This window comes from Labrus bergylta, chromosome 21 (genome assembly GCF_963930695.1).
Source record: "Labrus bergylta chromosome 21, fLabBer1.1, whole genome shotgun sequence".
Classification (NCBI taxonomy): Eukaryota; Metazoa; Chordata; class Actinopteri; order Labriformes; family Labridae; genus Labrus; species Labrus bergylta.
Genome location: NC_089215.1, coordinates 19066166 through 19084882, shown reverse-complemented (window position 1 = coordinate 19084882; position 18717 = coordinate 19066166). Strand labels below are relative to the sequence as shown.

The 18717-nt window shown below is 40.0% G+C and overlaps 4 protein-coding genes across 4 annotated transcripts in view; all 4 read right to left on the bottom strand.

The window, feature by feature from the left end:
* Positions 1 to 1742, bottom strand: part of antxr1c (ANTXR cell adhesion molecule 1c) — a 40591-nt gene extending 38849 nt beyond the window's left edge. Inside the window, exon 1 of the mRNA XM_020644847.2 lies at positions 1101 to 1742. Coding sequence (XP_020500503.2) covers positions 1101 to 1270 — 170 coding nt within the window. The 5' untranslated portion in view covers positions 1271 to 1742. The remainder of the gene's footprint in view (positions 1 to 1100) is intronic.
* Positions 1743 to 3983: 2241 nt separating this feature from the next.
* Positions 3984 to 7356, bottom strand: rbp3 (retinol binding protein 3). Its single transcript, XM_020644836.3, has 4 exons — positions 6067 to 7356; positions 5729 to 5919; positions 5342 to 5484; positions 3984 to 4823 (listed from the first exon to the last, which is right to left on the bottom strand). Exons 1-4 carry the CDS (start codon positions 7258 to 7260, stop codon positions 4498 to 4500), a joined length of 1854 nt encoding a protein of 617 aa, XP_020500492.1. The 5' UTR covers positions 7261 to 7356; the 3' UTR covers positions 3984 to 4497.
* A 694-nt stretch (positions 7357 to 8050) lies between these two features.
* LOC109992277 (retinol-binding protein 3) lies at positions 8051 to 11726 on the bottom strand. Its single transcript, XM_020644821.2, has one exon. The coding sequence runs from the start codon at positions 11627 to 11629 to the stop codon at positions 8876 to 8878; it is 2754 nt and encodes a 917-aa protein (XP_020500477.2). The 5' UTR covers positions 11630 to 11726; the 3' UTR covers positions 8051 to 8875.
* A 1430-nt stretch (positions 11727 to 13156) lies between these two features.
* gdf2 (growth differentiation factor 2) lies at positions 13157 to 17608 on the bottom strand. The gene is made up of 3 exons (XM_020644779.2): positions 17516 to 17608; positions 17120 to 17438; positions 13157 to 16127 (listed from the first exon to the last, which is right to left on the bottom strand). Exons 1-3 carry the CDS (start codon positions 17606 to 17608, stop codon positions 15208 to 15210), a joined length of 1332 nt encoding a protein of 443 aa, XP_020500435.2. The 3' UTR covers positions 13157 to 15207.
* Between the last annotated feature and the right edge of the window lie 1109 nt (positions 17609 to 18717).

Genomic DNA, 18717 nt, shown 5'->3' with positions numbered 1-18717 from the left:
AAAGGCCTTTAAAGGTGGTGCGTGCAACATCTTGTTTGCCAAATTAAGACCACATTTTCCATAAATGTTGCTGCTTCCTGTCCTCCCTTGTTCCCCCTCCCCATTCCTGGCATTGCTCCATCAGCGCAAGATGAAGGATAAAAAGGCTGAAACAGCAACACGCTTTAAATCCAGGTTATTTCAGATACACTTTGTAGATATAGTTGAACTTCAAAAGAAGGTTCTTTGTTCTCACAATGAATGTTCTTTATTCTTTTAGTGGCCGTTGAGTCACAACATGCGAGTGGGATTTGCATTGAAATGTGTTTCTAAATGTACAGCATTGACACTGTAAGTGAAGCAGTCACTCTGAAAGTTTCTCCTGCTTCTCTCTGACTTTTTTTTTTCTTCTCTCTCCCCGGCTTAAGTCCAGCGCCAAGATGTCACATAACCACATCATTTTTCCTATGTGGGCGTATGGAGAGTGGAAATGTAAGAGGGAACGGTGAGCAGTCACTAAGCAAAAAAGCAAAAAAAAAAAAAAAAAAAAAAAAAGCCCCTTCAGCATGGCTCTGAAGACAAGAAAAGCTTTATTTTCTTTAGTTATTTTATATTTATTATTTTAATTTTAAGGAGAATAACTTATTGATGAGTTGAATGAAGCAAATCATGCTTTACTTGTCGAGAAGAGATAGAAAGGTAACATATTTGTAACATCAATGCGGTCTGCCCTCTTTCTGCTTATTCAGCACACTGGAGCCGACTCTGCAAGTCAGCCTCCTTCACAGCGTCATCAGATGGATGCAGCTTCGCTAATGAGCAACCCCGATAGCCACAATGTTTTTTATAAAACAATTATTTCAAAAGCTATAATTTCGGTGTCACTCGTGTCATGTTCTAAAAATAGGGTTCACATTTTGTCCCGCATTACAGTATGACAAAACGAAGGAAAATTACCCACAATAAAACCTTAAAAGTAACGAATAGTAGCTAAAATGCAGATGTTAAGCTACATTGTTAAGTTTTTTTTTTTTTTTTTCTCCAGGGAAACTGCTGCAAATTAGCATCAAAAAGTTATTCCCGTTATGTCTTTATGAATAGATAACGGTGTTTCCACTTACTTATCAAGCACAAAGTACAGGTCAAACGCCCCCTGACAGGAACTTTCCTCTTCCTCTTCGTCCTGCAGCTCCGGCTCGGGTTCGGGCTCGGCTCTTGTTGATGGAGAAGACACCAAAAATAATCCGAATAAAACCAGGACAACATGCATGTTCAACCAGAACATCGCCATAATTTTCCTCGGTGAAAAAAATTAAAGTCCTTCAGTGGAAAAGTAGAAAACATAAAGCAAAACGTTGTCGTGTCTCTTTACAGTCCAGAGGCAGAGTATTGTTCAGGGCAGGGATGCAACTGAGACAAAAGAGAGGATGCAGGCGATGCGTTCACTTCACTCTGTAGCTGGAGCTCACTTCGTAATCATGACCACCCGCATCCCAGTCAAAACAGGCAACTGGGGAGAAGCTTTCTCTCACTGGGAATGTTTGAAAAAAGAAAAATCGGATATTTTGAAAATACAGTTGCAGGTAGCTGAGGAAAATGGTTTACAAAAAAAAAAAAATCTTTGCAGACACGATTCGCAAAAGGCTGAAACAGTTAAAATGATGGAATGGAGGTCGCAAAAAGCCAAGTGAAGCTGAGTAATGCAGAGCAGCGTTGGCGCTGGAGGAACTGGGAGCCAGGGGGACAGACTTGGCTGAGATTGACCAGGTTTCATATTACAAACTGAGGAGAGAGAAAGAGGGAAAATGGGTCAAGATCCCATTTTGCGCCTCCCTCACGTGGAAGACTGGAGCATTTATTGGAGACCCAGCGCAGAGGAGGATATGGGATGATGAATGTGACATAAGCATCTGCCCCTAACCACTTTAACAAATTTGTCTTTTTTAAAATTGTCTCCTTATTAATTAGTACAAGTTTGTTTGCTTACTCTGTGCTGTAAACACAAGTTAATTACAAGGGGCATGAGCAGTGCAATCCTTTGTAATTACACCATCATTAATGCAGAAAGTTAAAGGAGAGTGTGACAAATATATGCTTATTAGCACTTTAACAGGATTCAACAAATACACAATTACACAAAATGTGTTTTGTTTTCATCAAACATATGGAGTTGATCCACATACTATCATTTGTTATGCACATAATTTATTATTGAGAGGCTGGAGGGGAAGTATTACATCTTGGAAATTTAGTTTGACTGTTTATTTAACCTGCTTCCTATACATGAACTTATCTTAGGCTATTGGTCCCAGCTGCGGCACATGAACAGGGATGAACAGGAGGGGAAAGGGGGTTGGCATACCTATGATTTATGAGTTGGGTTGATAATATTTTTTTGTTTGTTTGATTGTTTTGTTTGGATAGTCTGCTCTATATATGTCCTTTTAAAAGTGGTTTACTCTTTTATTTACCACATTGGTGTTTCACATTTGGAAAAATGACAAAAATAAAGCTTTTTAGAAAGTTCCCTTTATAGAGGGAACTGTTGGTATTATAGCGGTGAGAAGGGCTTACTTATGCATCTTCAGTAACACTTGCTAAGGAGTTTTAGGTTGTTGTCAAAGAACTGTTAAGCTTTATGAAAGGCATATTTTATTGACACTGAGGGTGTTAGTTTAGAATTCAAGGTTTAGAATAATATAAATGTGGACATTTCATTGTTTGCATGTTTTTCTTTTGAATACCTCTGTATAGTGGGGTAAAATTGCCAAATGGGCCTTAACTCTGTGATACATTTTCTTTTACAATATCATGGTGAAATGGACTACCACATGAAATGGGTTCAAGTCTGTTGTTTTCACAATATTGTGATGTGTTTTTGAAACGTGTATTAATGTATCCGTGTTATGGAATGTATTGTTCACTTACTAAAACCGGTTTCTGATCTGAGCTTAGAGCTGCAGCAACAAAGCTTTTTTTTCTACAGTAGATCAAACAGGGAATTCATTATTTTCTCTATATATGACAAATATTTGCGGTAACAAAACTTGTATGTATTATTTAGCCTCTATTATGCTAAGTAACAAACACGGGCTTAGGTTATTCTACTGTCTGCTGTCAAAGACAAACATGATCCTCCAGTAATTGATATGATTGCCGTTAAAGGCAGAGTGTGCAACATTTTACACATACAGTATATAAAGCAAAGATCAAGTATATCCTGTGTAAATGTCTCTATGACTGTCCACAATGAGTGAGAAGCGTGAGGCCCGCTGGCTGTGTTGTTGTCTGAGCCGTGTTTCCATCATGTTTACATGGACGGGACAGCCTTACGTATAAAGCTGTTTTAGTCAAGGACTAGAAAAAAGAAGAGTATAATATAGCCTACTCACTGCTTATTTGGATGTAGATGCAAGTCATTCTGTGTCAATTTATGTGCAATATGAAGCTACAAGTTTACCAAAGTGTGCTAACATTAGCCTGCTAACACAAGAATGCAGGACACAGGCAGCTCGAGTAAAGGACAATTTTGCGCTTAATGGTGCTTTATTATGGTGCAGTCTAACTGATAACTCCTTCATGCGAACATGAGTGGAGAGGGGTTGGAGCTGTGTCGCTGGAGGAGAGCAGAGGCTTCAGAATAGAGGAGGTGTCGCTAAACAGCAGTTTGTTTTGGTTTCTTGATGGTGCTCAAGGGCGACATCTACTGGATCAAAAAGTCACACATTCTTCCTTTAAACACAGTGGGATCTTTACTTTTGTCCTGTCATTGTACAGAACAAGTTCTGGAAGCTGCATAGCATTGTCTTAAGTCAATTGGATTGAGCATACTGTATATATTACTTACCTTTAGTCTATTAAAGTCTCTTACAGTACATTTGTGTTGCTTGACTGATGGATTTTCCCCCCCAGGTGTTTGGAATCTATTCTAGGTTGAATCTGTTTCAGTTGAAAGAGGAACTGTCTGCACAAATGATTATAGGAAAGACGCACAACAAACACACTTCTTGTTTTTGATTTGTCTTTTTTATTGTGTATCACCACTGAAATAGCCCAAGTAATCCCACATAGCGTAGTGGACACACAATGTTTCCAACTTACACAACGTCATCATTTGCCAACAAGTGGATTACATCAAAAAGGTCCCAATCAAAAAAATCAAATCATATATTTGTGACTTCTCAAAAATTACTCTTTTGATGTTACTGATTGTTGCACGAAACTTCCTTAAAGAGACAGCTCCTTAGTAGCACTCATATTAAAAACCTTTAACATTTTGTGTTAGATTCAACAGCATTTTAAAACTTGAAGTAAATCCTCCTGGTGAACCTTTGCTCTACATTATTAGCAGGCTTAAAAGGCCTAGGTTCTGAGATGACGAATAGCAGATTAAACTTTGTACTTAATCTACATTCCTCTCTCCATCAACGTTTCTAAATTCTAAATCTTGTAACCATTTGGCTGCCAGAGCAAAATTGACTGTTTAAAAGACCCCTGACTTTGTTCAGGTAGTGATTTTTACTTCTGGCCTGCAAAGTGCTTGTTGAAAATGGCCTTGGCTGTGCCGAGAGCAGCGTCAGCTGCCACGGGTATGTGCGGTGTGATTCCAACTCCCTCCCATGCTGGCCCGGTCGAAGTGTCGGAGTGGATTGTGGGGATGCTGAGGAAGACGCCGGTCTCGCCAACACTAAAGGTCAGGGGTGGGTGGGAGGACCCGGCGGTGGTCTCTCCAACAATCATTGCACGGCCGAGCTTCTTCAGAATGTAAACAAACTCTTCTGCAGCTCCAGCAGTCACTCCACTGGTCAGGATGATCAGGCTCTTCTTTGAGCCGTACCTTGTGCCTGAGGAAGAGAATGAAGGATGTGGGGTTGAAAATGTAAGACAAACCAAGGACTATAAACATGAGTCATGGATACAGAAAGATGAAGGATACACAGAAGATAGGAACCTAACCCAAATATATGATGTTTTATTCATCAAGAAACTTCTTTTCATTAATTCATTAAGAACCTGTATGTAAGTTTACATGTAAATCAAATCAGGCCACTGGGAGCAATGGAACCAAGCTGTTATATTGACATTATTCAAATTTTAAGATGCCATAGCATCATTTTACAAGTGTGCAGCAAAGTCAGCAATTATGTGTTGCGCTACCCAGTGAATTAATTTGAATATAATCTTTCTTTTTGCTCTGTTTTTGGTCTCTACTGCCCAATTTCTTGGGAAATTGTCAGGAAATGTCTCCACCTCCTCTTGTGAAACTGTTTGACTTCCTACAGTAGCTGCACCTGCAAACGTTGTTTACAGAAGTTCACTGAACCTCACAATGAGTGAAATGCTTTGATTTTTCTTTATTTACCAGTGAGCTCAGGCAGACTCAGGAGCTCTGTTGTGCTGCCGGATGGTCTGTCGTACAGCTTGTCAAGCACAATCTGCTTGTCAGCATCAAAGAAGTAAGAGCAGAACCCTGAGATGGCTGTAGTGGGACCTCCAACATTGTTCCTGCAAAATCAGTTAAACAACAAAAATGAAATTCAGTGATAACATGTTTACTTTTTATTTATGCAGGCAATAAGGTTAAAAATAGCCAGATCCTTAAAATACAACACTAAACTTATCCGGACTAAGACAGACAGTCTAAGTCCTTTATTTAAAGATGTGGATTGACAAGCTTGAAAAGCTTTAGCAGATGATTTGTTTCCAAAACTGGACACACTGAATTTGCACCGTGAGCAGGATTACCCACCTGAGGTCAATGATCATGGCATCAGTGTTGACCACTTTGTTCCAGACATGCTCAACAATAATCTGGGCGATGGCCTTGACCTCCTCAAAGTCTCCGAACATGTCGAAACGCAGGTAGCCAATGTTGTTTTCAAAAACGTCAGTTTGAAACGAGACTTTGATCAACTCAATGTACATCTCTGGAGAATAATCCTGTGGGATAGCAACATACAGGCCAACAATTGTAATGTAATCAAAACCATTTTCCTTACTCAAAATAGGTTAAGAGGGTTTTCTTTACAGCAAATTCACATGAATCAAACATATTCTATAATGCTTTTGATTTCAAAAGCGTCTCACCACGGGGGGCAGGGCTGGGATGTTGCTGGTAGTCTTCAGGCTCTTGTCCCCAGACAGGGTCTTCAGGTCAGCAGACAGCTTGGCCTCCAGAGCGGCCTTGGAGAGAACCATGCTGTACTCGCCGTTTGCAAGGAGCCCTTTCAATTTTTCTGCCACTTCAGCCCCGACATCTTCAAAGGCGTAGTTGTCAACAATCAGGGTTGCCGATCCCTCGATGATTGCTGGAACACTGGCACGGAGGTTGACGATTTTAATGGCAGTTGCAAGGGCATCCTCAGCATTGACCTCCACTTCCGGAGTCACACCTGAAACCTCCCAGCTGGAGCCAGTGATGGGATTGATGGACTTTGCGGTTGGAATGGTAACGTAGAAGTCAGTGTCGCCTACTTTGAATTTCTCTACTTTCACAGAGCCCCCGGCGGTCTTCTCACCCACAATGGTGGCCCTCTTCAGATTCTGAAGGCAGTAGGCGACGTCCTCAGCAATGCCTTTGGTGTTTTTGCTGGTGAGTATAATGAGGGGTTTGATGACACCATATCTCTCCCCCAGCAGTGTGGTCATAGAAAGCAGCTTAGTGGTGGTGTCTGAGGGACGGTCATACACGCTGTCAATGTGAATCTGAGGCTCGGCTTCGGTAAAGTAAGACACAATATAGGGGATCCCTGAGATGTCCCCACTGCCAGTGTAGCGCAAGTCAAAAATAAGAGCTGAGGTTGGCAAGATTTTATTCCATACCAGGTCTAGGAGCAAAGGGCCAACCTTTTCAGCCACCTCCTCTCCAAGAATATTATCGATTCTTAAGTAGCCGATATTCCCCTCCAGGATGTCAAGCTTGATTGAGGTCTGGAGGACGGCAATGAGCTGCTCAGGGGGCAAAGGAGGCATCTGAGGGTGCACAGCTGGGATGTAGTTCGGCTCATAGGAGACCATCAAGCGTGGGTCACTGATTGTTAGCTGAAATCCAGCACTGAGGACATTAGCCAAGGATTCACCATCTGGGATGTTGAGAACCTCTGTGTTGCTGCCAGCTGCTTCAATTGCCTCCTTCATGCCCGCCAGCTTCTCTGGTGAGCAGTAATTGTCCATGACAATCTTAGCCATATCGACGATGACGTTGGGGGGAAATGCAGCATGGATAAAGATGGCATTTCCCAACAATAACAAAGATGCTACCAAAAACACAGCCTTTGCCATGTTTGTCACTTCAGTCAGAAAAAAGTGAGTTGATGGAAAGTGGAGGATGTTGAGCCAAGCCTCCTGCTCCGAGGAGGTTCTTTGTCAAGTGGCTCTGTTTTGTCTGGAAGGATTCTGTTAACACACAGTTAAGAGGATTTAACCCGCAATAAACCTCTAATCGTATTATCCTGAGTGCCTCTGTATGGCAATAATAACCTAGCCAAGTGGGTGTAACAACAAGGCGTTCTTGCCAAAGATACTCTCCTTAAATTAACACAAAGTGTTTTAAACACCTATTTAGATCAACCCTTGTCATGAATGTTTTCTTACTCCCAAATAACTATTTAATTATATTGCTCTTTGGTGTTGGTATTTAAATTGCAAGTAATTTGACTGTGTATTTTTTTAAGGTAGAAAATACAAGAACAGTTTAAGTATAGCATGTGGTTTCTTACAAATACTTGTCCAATGGTCAGACACAAAAAATAAATTGATGTTTTATTTACTCATTATTCTTGATGGTGAAGGAGAAACATTTTGGTTAATGTCTGAAGGATAAATCAGAGATAATATAAAACATGACATGTTATTGATTCACAAATGGTACACATTAAAAAGCAGTTGCTCAGTTGTTGGTGGATGCCCCCCCCCTTTAGTTAAGGATTACAATGTACTTGCTCCCTCTGCTGTAAGGTTTTAGAAAAGGAGAGTTGAAGAAAACCCACAGTCAGAATACTTACAGAAACAAAGTTTATTGAACAGAAAAATCTAAAAATGAGGAAAGAAAATACTAAACGTTCTTCAGAAATAAAAACATTAACATTCATATGTATACATTTTTTATTCATGCATTCATTTAGTTCAGTATTATATTTACTTAAGAAATACTTTAAATTGAATCAACAGAAATTATTAAACAGAGGAGGAAAAATCTGTTTTAAATGATGGAAAAATAAAACATAGAGGTTGGGATATATAAGGTAATTGATAAATACAAAGAGTGTATTATAGCTTACTTAACAGAGCATAATAATTAGTTTACAATACATATATACAATTATGTCTATAATGTTTTAATGTTGATGTGTTGTTTAACATTGAAATCTCTTTTAACAGTTTGCAGAGTGGATGTTGGTGGATTTGAGATTTGATCCACAGCTTATAAATTCCCCACTGTAATGACATGTGTCATTATTAAATATTCAGTACAATTCTGTGTGGATGAAAACATCATACAATCGGCATTGTTAAGGAACTCTTGTATTTATGTATTCAATGTTGTTCATGGTGTATGTTGTTTCTGTTACCTGAGTCTATGTGCCTGGGTTTCTAAATGTTTTTTATATTGTTTTCACCTGGCTGCATACCAACATTTCCCCTCTGGGACAATAAAGTTGAAAGTTGGAAAACTGTAGGAAAATATTTGCAAACAACAATGCCTTAAATAGCATTACTAGATAACTAGATGACAGGGCAAGACAGCTTTATGAACATTAGCCATTTGAAGTGAACGGCTTGACCAGTTCATCAACTACGAGGACGCAACTACTGCCACGCATGAAACAATGATCCGACATTACTGTACATCGGCTAAATAATCGCTCTACGTAAAATCATAACACAAAATAAGGAACTACTTTCTCTGCTCTCTGCTCTGCAGTCTTGCTGCTATCATTCTTTGAGCTGCAGGAAGGGCGTCTTTGGCTTGGACAATGACATGAGGCTCAACCCCTGAAGTACTCCACATTTTACCAGTAATCGCACTTAGCACAACCTGATTAGGGATGGAAGCGTATAGGACGCTGTCTCCGATCTGATAGGTTCCACTTGATAAAGACCCTCCAATCGTTGGCTCCCCAATGATTGTGGCCCTATTAAGCTCCTTCATTGCTTGCATGAACACTTCTGCTGCTGACCCTGTCATATGACTGGTGAGAATGTAGACGTCCTTGGACGGTGGATACCTTTGGCCCATCACTTGAGGCAATGTCATTACCTCTGTCATGGTGTTTGTGGTACGGTCGAAGACTGTGTAAATATGCTGCAAAGGTTCAACATCAAAGAAATAGGTGCACAAGAGAGGAATTGCTGTTGAATATCCACCAGTGTTGTACCTCATGTCAATAATGAGGGCGTCTGTGTTTACTATCTTACTCCAAACTAATTTTATCAGCTGAGGCCCGATGGCTTTCACCACCTCTACATCTGCCATCATGTCAAACCTTAGAAAGCCAACATTACCTGGTAGGAGATCAAGTTTTAACAAAGCATCAATCATGTAACCCACTTCTTCAGCAGTAGGAATCTTTGGGACATTATGAGGCACCTCGGGCTCGACATTGCAGTGAAAAACATGAATGCGGTGATCACCTGAAGTCTCTTGGATGTCGACCGACAACTGAGAGGCCAAAGATTCAAAGTCGACCACAGACCAGTATAATCCCTCATCCCATTTGCTCAACAGTTCTTTGCCGACAGTAAGTGCAACCTCATGGATTGCATAATATTTTTCAAACATTTCTCCAGTTCTCTCTAGGAGGAACCTGAGTCCTTGGTGAAAATCAGCAATCTCATAAACATTGGCCACAGCTTCCTCAGCTAGCACAATGGCATCTGGGACAACACCACCTCCAAGCCAACATTCACCATTGTTGTCTAAAAAGTTAATGAAAGGGATAGTGATGGCTATATCTGTGCCATCTATTGGGAATGTCTTTGAGTGCATCAGGTTACCAGATGTAATTTCCCCAACAACTGTGCCACGATGTAGGGACTGTATCAGGTAGGCAAACTCTTCGCCAACACCTGCTGTGTGGTAGCTGGTCAAAACATAAACCCCACGTGTGGAGCCATAGGTTGGGCCTGTTATTAGAGGCAAAGAGTCATATTCTGTGGATATGTTCTGAATTCTGTCATATATCGTGAAAAAGTGATGTTTCTTAGATCTGTCTTGCAAGTAGGACAGTATTAGTGACAGAGAGGTTGAGGACCCACCTGTGTTAAAGCGAAGGTCAATAATCAGATTGTTAGTGTCCTTGAGGGGTTCCCATACCTTTTTAGCCATGAGCTCTTCTAGTTCACCCGAAGAAGACGACTTGACAAACTTGTCAAAGCAAAGATAGCCAGTGTTATGTGAGAGAATTTCCACTTTGAATGTTGTGTCTACCAGCTCTGTCAATAACGCTACATGACTGAGTCCATTGTAGAGTTCAGGGTCCTCTTCTTCTATAGGAGCATCGTCTTGGTTATATTTGATGTTGAGTCTTGGATCTTCACACACCATCTGGAGCTCCTCGTTGAGTCGGGCAGCTAGGTCCTCTTTGGATACCACAGAAAATAAGTCTGTTAATTGAAGACGTTGCTGAAGACTCGGAACCCTATCAGTGAAAGCGTAGAACCTCCCGATTACGTCTGAGATATTCTGCACAACTTTTGGAATGGCTTTCCTTATAGCTAGAAGGGACTTTGCTTTTACCACAGCTTCCTTGGCGTTGACTTTGACAGTTGGGGAAACTCCACGAACTTCCCAGCTCTGGCCTGTGATTGGACTTATTGATCTGGCCACAGGAACTGTTATGTAGAACTCTGTCTGAGCGATTCTTATCTTTTGGACACTTACTGACCCCCCAGCAGTCCTCTCCCCGACAACAATGGCCCTCTTGAGATTTTTTAACGCATATGCCACTGCCTCAGCAGCACCGATTGTGCGTTTACTGGTCAAAAGGATTACATCTTTCTTCCTTCCATACCTTTTACCCATTACTGATGGCATTGTCCATAGTTCCCTGGTGGTATTTGAGGGCCTGTCATACACAGTGTCAATATGAATGAGGATCTCAGGGTCTGAGAAAAAGGAGATTATAATGGGAACCCCAGACGATTCTCCAGCTGTGCAATACCTGAGGTCGAAGATCAATGAGGATGTTTCAGCAACTCTGTCCCAGATGTTGTCCCTCAGCCGAGAGCCAAGCTTTGCTGTTGTCTCTTTTCCAATGATCCAATCCATCCGCAAATATCCAACATTGTTGTCAAGAGTGTCCAGCTTGACAGAGTTTCTTATCAGCCGGGACAGCTGTTCTTTTGGTAGAGATGGTAGCATTGGTGGCATGAAATTTGGCTCGTATGAGACAACCAACCTTTGATCGTTCAGTGCCCCTTGTACTCCAACTGTAAGCACAGCGGCTAGAGTCTTCCTGTCTGAAATCCTCAGGATTTCTCCGCTGTTTATGGCTTGTTGAATGGCCTCGTGCATCCCAACCAGGTTTTCAGGAAAGCAATAGTTATCCAGTAGAATCTTTGCCAATTCTAACACCAGGGCAGGCTGGAAAGTTGAGCTCACAGGACATAGAAGGAGCAGCAATAGCAGGGGAGGTGCGGACTGTATCATTTTCAATTTCTAAAATCATTAACCCTGGAAAGAGAAATACTCTGTCTTCTTTCTCACTGAGCTGTGTTAGTCCATTTATTTCTGTCGAGAGGTTCTGTTTTATTGTGGGAGGGAACGATGTCATTGTCAGTTTGGTTGGTAAAATCAAACTAAGAGGCTTTTGTCCCAAATAAACCTTTAATCGTATTATCTGCTATGCTTCAACGTGCAGACAATAACAGACAATAAAAAATGTTCAACAAGAGCCTATGCAGTCACTTGCTTTTTTCTCACATATACATCACTTCTGTTTAGGTTCTCATTGTTTATATTCTTATGCAGTTCTTTTGTCTTATTCTAAGGGGTATAGTTTACATACCTCATTTTACATAAACTTGTAATATTTAGGCAAACATTTCCATACCTCAGTTTTTTGGGAGCCAACCACATGTTATCTCATTTATAGTGGACCCACTTAATGTTTCTTTTAAATAATAAGATGGTTCAAGGAAGAGGCAAAACTTGTTTTGTAGACTGACTGATGTGAAAGCGGGATCACACACTCTCTCTCTCCCTCTCGCTCTCTCTCTCTCTCTCTCTCTCTCTCTCTCTCTCTCTCTCTCTCTCTCTCTCTCACTCTCTCTCTCTCTCCTGTGTCTGTTATGAAAGCTGATGTTGGTGTATTTTGGTACTGTTGGCTTTAGAGCTCATGTCTGGGTTGATCCACTGGTGAAATTATTACACAGTTTATAGACACGTGGTGGAGCATTTTAAAACTCATGCCTAATAGAATTTCTTTATTTGAATTTAAGGTTGGATTATCTGCTCACTTACTTTTGGCCTGTCTTGCTTTCCCCCCCAGAAATGCTTCATGTGGTTATTATTATTATTATTTTTAAAATATATTTTAATTTGATGCATAATAGAACATACTGTAACTTCCTGTGCCATTTTGGATCCTATCCTTTAAATAAAATGGTGTATCTCCTAAACTCTTTTATTTTCACATTTAGCTTAAACCTATATTTTGAATGAAATTATTACTTAAGACAATGATTAACAAAGTCATTGAAACTTAAAATTACTCGTCATTTGTCATCTCCTTTGCAATGCCAGACATTGCTCAGCTAATCCTAACGTCTTAACCATTAATATCTCCTTAGTGTTACATAATACTATCCCCCTTGTCAATTCCCAGGACACTATAACTTCTTAACACTGTATACTGCTTTTAAGAGTCATTGCCCCTATGTGTTCTAAATATAACACTAGTTAGACAGCAGTGGTTTTAAACTCCTGGCACAATTAAGTTAGAATACAACACTGAGGAAAACTTTTAAGCATGACATTTATTTTGCCCACCATTTGAACGCAAGACTGCTTGGACTTGTATCCATCAGGTGAACCGGCATGGAATAAAAAATGCTATGTTATGCTAATTCAAATTTGCAGAGTTTACGAAGTATAATCTTCACAAAAAACCCCAACACATATGAATAAGTAGGCAAATAATTTATTGGCCATGTTTTTATCCAGTAACTTAAAAGAATACAAACATCTTTCATTTCCTCAAACATTTCCTCAAACAAGCAAACTGAAATTTTAATGTGAAAGTAAAGTTACTTTATATTGCTTTCAACACCATGCCATGGGTGTGATTGGTACTGTGCTGCAATTGTAAATCCATTCCTTGTCAACAGTTTACTGGTATGATTTTGCTGCTTTTAATCCTGTCACTCTGCAAAGGATGATGAAAGAAATGACTCCCCCTGGCTGCATCTTGGAGCTGTCACACCCCATGTCATATCGGTTTATAGGTGTAGTTGGGATGCAGGCTTCTGTTTGGTGTATTTAGAGATATAATTATTTTTCACTGCTGTGAAAAAGGCTTTTTCTTGCAATCAACAACTAACACTGCAAACTAGTCCATGATGTTTTATCAGTGTTTTATACCTTTTAGTAGCCTACAGTCAGCACCTGAAGTTAAAAGAGACAGGAACGAGGGTTAGAAGCTTTATTACAGATTTGGCAGACTGAGTCCATCAATTTCTCATTTACCTTATTTAGAAAAGTATGAACTTTATATAATGTAACAATTGTATGAAATGTCACTTTAAGAATCGCTTGTAGTGGAGGTAACAAACAAAATTTAACAAGTAATGTAAGCTGAACAAGTAAATGTATGAATCCTGATTATTCACATTATACAGTATTCCTGTTATCAGCAGATGAACAGATGGGATTACATGTTATCTTACTGTCGTCAATTAGCTTCATCACTATGGACAGCTTTAGAAATACTTTTGAATTCTTTCAGAAAAAAAGTATTGTTGATTTGTTGTACTAGTAATAAAATAAGACCATAGACCAATTTTTTACTTTACACATTTATTTTCACTTTACTTTTTACATATTTACGTTCACTTTTACATTATTTGCCCTTTAATAATATAATTAATTAGTTTTATTGAAGCACATTGGACCAAGATGTATGTACATGTATTAAATAAACAGTTAAAAGACGTCTATGTCCTTTAGTTTTCTGCTGAGTAATGTTAAAATGCGAACAAAAAAAAAGATTACATTTTTATTGTAGCATTGCATGACCTTTATGATCTCCTTCCCCATGCAAGGGGCATACCTCAAGCGAATGGCTATGTCATTTGTCCATCACCTTGGTCTGTAATATGTAACCAGTCAGCCATTAAGATTTGTACACAGAGAAGAACATCTTTGCCTTTGGAGCAGCTTCTCATCCAGCCCAAATCATCAGACTGATAATCTTTGCATCTTGTCTAATATCCTGCAAAGCTAAAGATATTTCCATACTATTTTTTTTAGAAGTGATTAGCTAATGCTAACATGTTAACACGCTTACATAAGATCAATGTTGATGTGATTACCATTTTACCTGTAAAAAATTGCAGCATGTTTTCATTATCATTGTGTGCATGGCAAGGACACCAAGTAGCTCAAAAATAAGATGCTAACAACCTTGTCAGGGTGTCAGAAAACTCGCTAACACGTAAGAGGTCATGAAGCTGACATAGACCTTTATTATACCTGCAAAATATCATTATGATTTATTATCATTGTGAGCATGCTCATCAAATCATGAAGCTCAAAACTAACAAACTTACATGTGTTTCAGGCTAGCTCAAGTGCTAACACATTTGGATAAGATAATGAATATGATCAGTAGGTTTTTTAATAGCCTAACACTGTGGGTGTGTAGATGATACTGTTTAGCTTAATGCTAACATGCCAACACTTGGCGTTAACATGTTGACAGGTCAAATACAATATCATAAATAGGCTATTATAAACATGTTTTTGTAATTCTGGTAATAACACTAATTATCTCTGTCACAGAGCTGTTGGCATGACTGTAGACTTTTTGGATTATCATGGTGTAATAGGCCTACATGTGGTTTGCAAAGGGGGTAATATTAAATTTTTCTTATTGACCTAGGACCTAAGTAGTAGCTGGTGTTCATGTTTCTTCGTGGACCTTGTTCCTTTAACTGGATCCAAGGAGGGACATGCGAGTGACATGAATGAATCCATTTAAGTCGCATCAGGAAACCAACTCTCACTGACTACCTGCAACCACACTCTGCCACCCTCATCTCTTCGTAAAGATATCTTATAGTGAGGCGTCCATTCTCCTTATACATCACTGTGATGGGGTCCAGTTTGATTGGGACGCAGCAAGCCATGTTGGCCTTTTTGGGATCCCTGATGTTGATCAGCGTCTGGATGAGGGCGTGTTTCGATGGGGTCGATTCGTCCGTCAGCGGGTGGTAGCACAGGCCTCGACATTCGTAGGCGTCATATTCTGGAGGCGCAACAATCCAGCTGTCCCATCCGATGTCTTTGAAGTTGACCTTGAGCGAGGTCCGCTGGCAGTATTGCCTCTCGGCCTTTCTTTTCTTTCTCCGTGGATGTTCCGCTTCAGGGATCTCGTTTGAAAGTTGATCTCCTTTGTTCCAGTCAGCTCCCGAGTGAAAGATGGTCTCTTCTTCATGGAGAATCATCTCTCTTAACTCCTTCTTCTTCTCCCTTCTCCTGCTGCCCAGGTCATCAGAGAAGACTATCAAAGCAGCTGAAGTGTTATCTCCGACAGAGGTGCTCATATTGATGCAGCGTACTCCTTCCTCTCCACTTTTAGGAGTTTTGCAGTCCTTCCTATCAACCACTACATCAAAAACGGTTGCTCCATGGCTAAACTTGATCCAGCTCTGAATGGCTGTAGTAACATCAAAGGTCTCCCATGTGCCCTGCGAGCCTTTCACCTCTTTGCCCACCAGTAGTTGGTTTGTGGATGTGGAATTGTTGTAATCCACTTCATAGACTTTCACTGTGGTCCTGAAACTGTTTGAGTTGACCGTTGACCTGGGCTCCGGGGTGAAGAACAGCTGTAGTTCAGCAGTAGTGATCTTTTCGTGGTTGGGAATGCTGATGTTGAACTGCAGCCTGTGTTTGGACTTTGTGCCATTTGTCACAGAGAGAGTGATATCTGTTGATGAGATACAAAGAGGACAAAGGTTTAAAAAATGAATAACAAATGGCAGTCAGATGTGTGATCTACCCAGCCCCATTCCTTTCTGTAATGCAGGTTGAATACCATTGGTGTGCAAGAGCTGCTAACAGATCAGCTAAACCAAATGTATTTTTTAAGTGGAAATGTTAGCAAGTTTGGCTTATCAATTTAAAACAAAATGCCAGTTTTTACAGCAGAAATCAACATGTTTACAGCCAGGTTCAGATAACGCAATTGTCTCTATATGCACAGACTGTACAGGGGATGGATTTTTGTATGACTGATCAGTTTTGATTTGATGAAGGATAAGAGTTTTCATAAAAAGGCGCATAGCTGGATGTGGTGTGAAGGTTTGTCGGGGGGCTTATGACCTGCCTCCCCTAGTTTGAGACATCATTTCCAGCATGGCAAGAACCATTGACGGGCTTCCAAAGCCAACTTCAGTAACCAATGGCTTGTATTTACAGTCAATGATAAATACTCACTTTAATTGTGGAAAGTAAGGAAGCCGTAATGGGACATGGATTTACATATTTCAATATTCTCTGTTTTTGCACAATAACGAGTGAACTTTGGTTGTTTTCTCATATCTTGAGTTTTTTATGTCTTCATAAACAAGGATACCAACAATGGTTTTCTCATTGTTGTCTCAATGTTTATTTTCATTTAAATTTTTAGGAGTTTCTAATTTTCATTTTAAGTTTTCCATTTCTTATTTTCCATTACCCATTGGTAAAAGCAAATAACTCAACTATGTCTAACATGGATAACATTGGCAAGTGATATAAAAGTGATAGCCTAAACTAAGTGGAAAGGGATTTCCAAATATTTATACCAAGGTTGTGTTAAATAACTGAGATGACTAAGAAGGTTAAAAGCCGTCATTGGCATGTCAACGTCTCATTAGATTGACAGATGATAATTACACATTGGACCTATGTTGTTCTAAGTGTTACCTCTTCACTTACCTTGCACAGTGAAGCTTCGTATGACATCAGACTGAGGGATTGAGCTGTCAGAAGCATACTTATTGTAGAGCTCCATCATGAACTGAGGAGGGTAGATCTTGCTTTGCTCCTGAGGAACATCCGACAGGTTGAGTTTCCTTAAAAAGCTCTCCTTCATGCTTCCCAGGAGGTTCGCCATCCTGGCGTCAGTGTCTTCCTCCTCCAGAAGGTCCTGCTCTGACAGCTGAGAGTAGAATTCCTCCCCATAGTCACTCTGGATGTCATTATGGAGAGGTTTACATGTGCCGGAGCAGACAGAAACCACCAGACTCAAACACACCTGAAACAGGAATGATCTTGAGCTCTGCATTTTAAAGTTTGACTCTTTCTAAGCCACTAATCTGGAACAAACATCACCTTCTTCCCAGCTTGAAAACAGACTTTGCGATTGCAAAAGTTGAAAATGGAGATCCCAAACACAAGGACCACTGTCCTGATGTCCGCTCCCATGCTCCCAGAGTAAACACGGGGACTTGTGTCAACCAAAATAGTAGCTTGGCCATGCTTATCACTACCATTGATGCCTTCCTTCAAACTTTGTTATCATTATGGGGCTGGCTGCTAATGAAGACACTGTAAACACTTGACGGCGATAATTAGGGAGGCACTGGAAACTGTGAGGATATGACAAGCAGACATTTCCATGAAATGGTTTTTCCCAGCTTGAGGGTGAAACTTTTTGTCTGATTCTGTGGAAATAACGCATTTAGAAGAAACAAAGAAATTCTTAGCATTCTTCACAATCTTTATTCTTAAGTATTTGTGACGGGCTAGTGATTTTTCTCACTTGTAACCAATCACTGTACATCAAGGATCACACACATGTTTCAGATACAGACAGTTATAGGAATGTTCAAGAGGAATAATCAGTCAGTGACATAGAGCAGAGGGCAGAGCCAAAAATAGAACACATTGCACAGTAACAAAAAAATCCAATAACATGCACTAGGCACACTTAATTACAGGGTAGTCGATGGGTCACTGACTAAATATAATTTGTAAATTAAAAGATGTAAAGGCTAAAAAATGATTGAAAAACCGCTTTGCTCATATTGCTTGTGATGTGGTGCACATATGTTTAGGGGTTGTAGAAAAGGAAAGCAACAGTTCATTTTGTTAACCTCTGACCCAAGCTTAGCCGACCTTTGATGGTAAAATCCAAGGTAACCAGAGCTTGAAATGAAAGATGCATAAACAACTACTCATGGTTCTTAATTTCCAGGACAACCAATTTCCAAACAGCCTCAAATTGATAGACCAAAAAGATAATGTCATGGTAAAATGCTTGGTATGCAGATGCAGCTGGGTGTGTTCCAAGATATATCAAGTCATGAGCCAGGCATTCATTAAAACAACAGACTGCATGCTTATATCAGAAGCTAAAGTGTGAACACTTGTATTGCTATATTAAGCAGCTGTAATATTAGGTAGGTTCTTTTTTATTGCACTAAAAATTCAACTCAATGCATGAATATGAAAAAACAGAAAAGAACACTTCAGAGAGACCACCTTGGGGGTCAGGCATTATGGGTGGTATTCTCACATTCTCTCCCTGTCAT

Coding starts and splice junctions, on each gene's coding strand:
- LOC109992277 (XM_020644821.2), bottom strand. CDS start 11,629: ATGATACAGTCCGCACCTCCCCTGCTATTGCTGCTCCTTCTATGTCCT.
- rbp3 (XM_020644836.3), bottom strand. CDS start 7,260: ATGGCAAAGGCTGTGTTTTTGGTAGCATCTTTGTTATTGTTGGGAAAT. Junction 5,485..5,728: donor GCCATGATCATTGACCTCAG/GTGGGTAATCCT, acceptor CTGATTTTGCAG/GAACAATGTTGGAGGTCCCA. Junction 4,824..5,341: donor GAGTCTGCCTGAGCTCACTG/GTAAATAAAGAA, acceptor TCTCTTCCTCAG/GCACAAGGTACGGCTCAAAG.
- gdf2 (XM_020644779.2), bottom strand. CDS start 17,608: ATGGGAGCGGACATCAGGACAGTGGTCCTTGTGTTTGGGATCTCCATT. Junction 17,439..17,515: donor GTTTTCAAGCTGGGAAGAAG/GTGATGTTTGTT, acceptor TTCCTGTTTCAG/GTGTGTTTGAGTCTGGTGGT. Junction 16,128..17,119: donor ACGAAGCTTCACTGTGCAAG/GTAAGTGAAGAG, acceptor TCTCATCAACAG/ATATCACTCTCTCTGTGACA.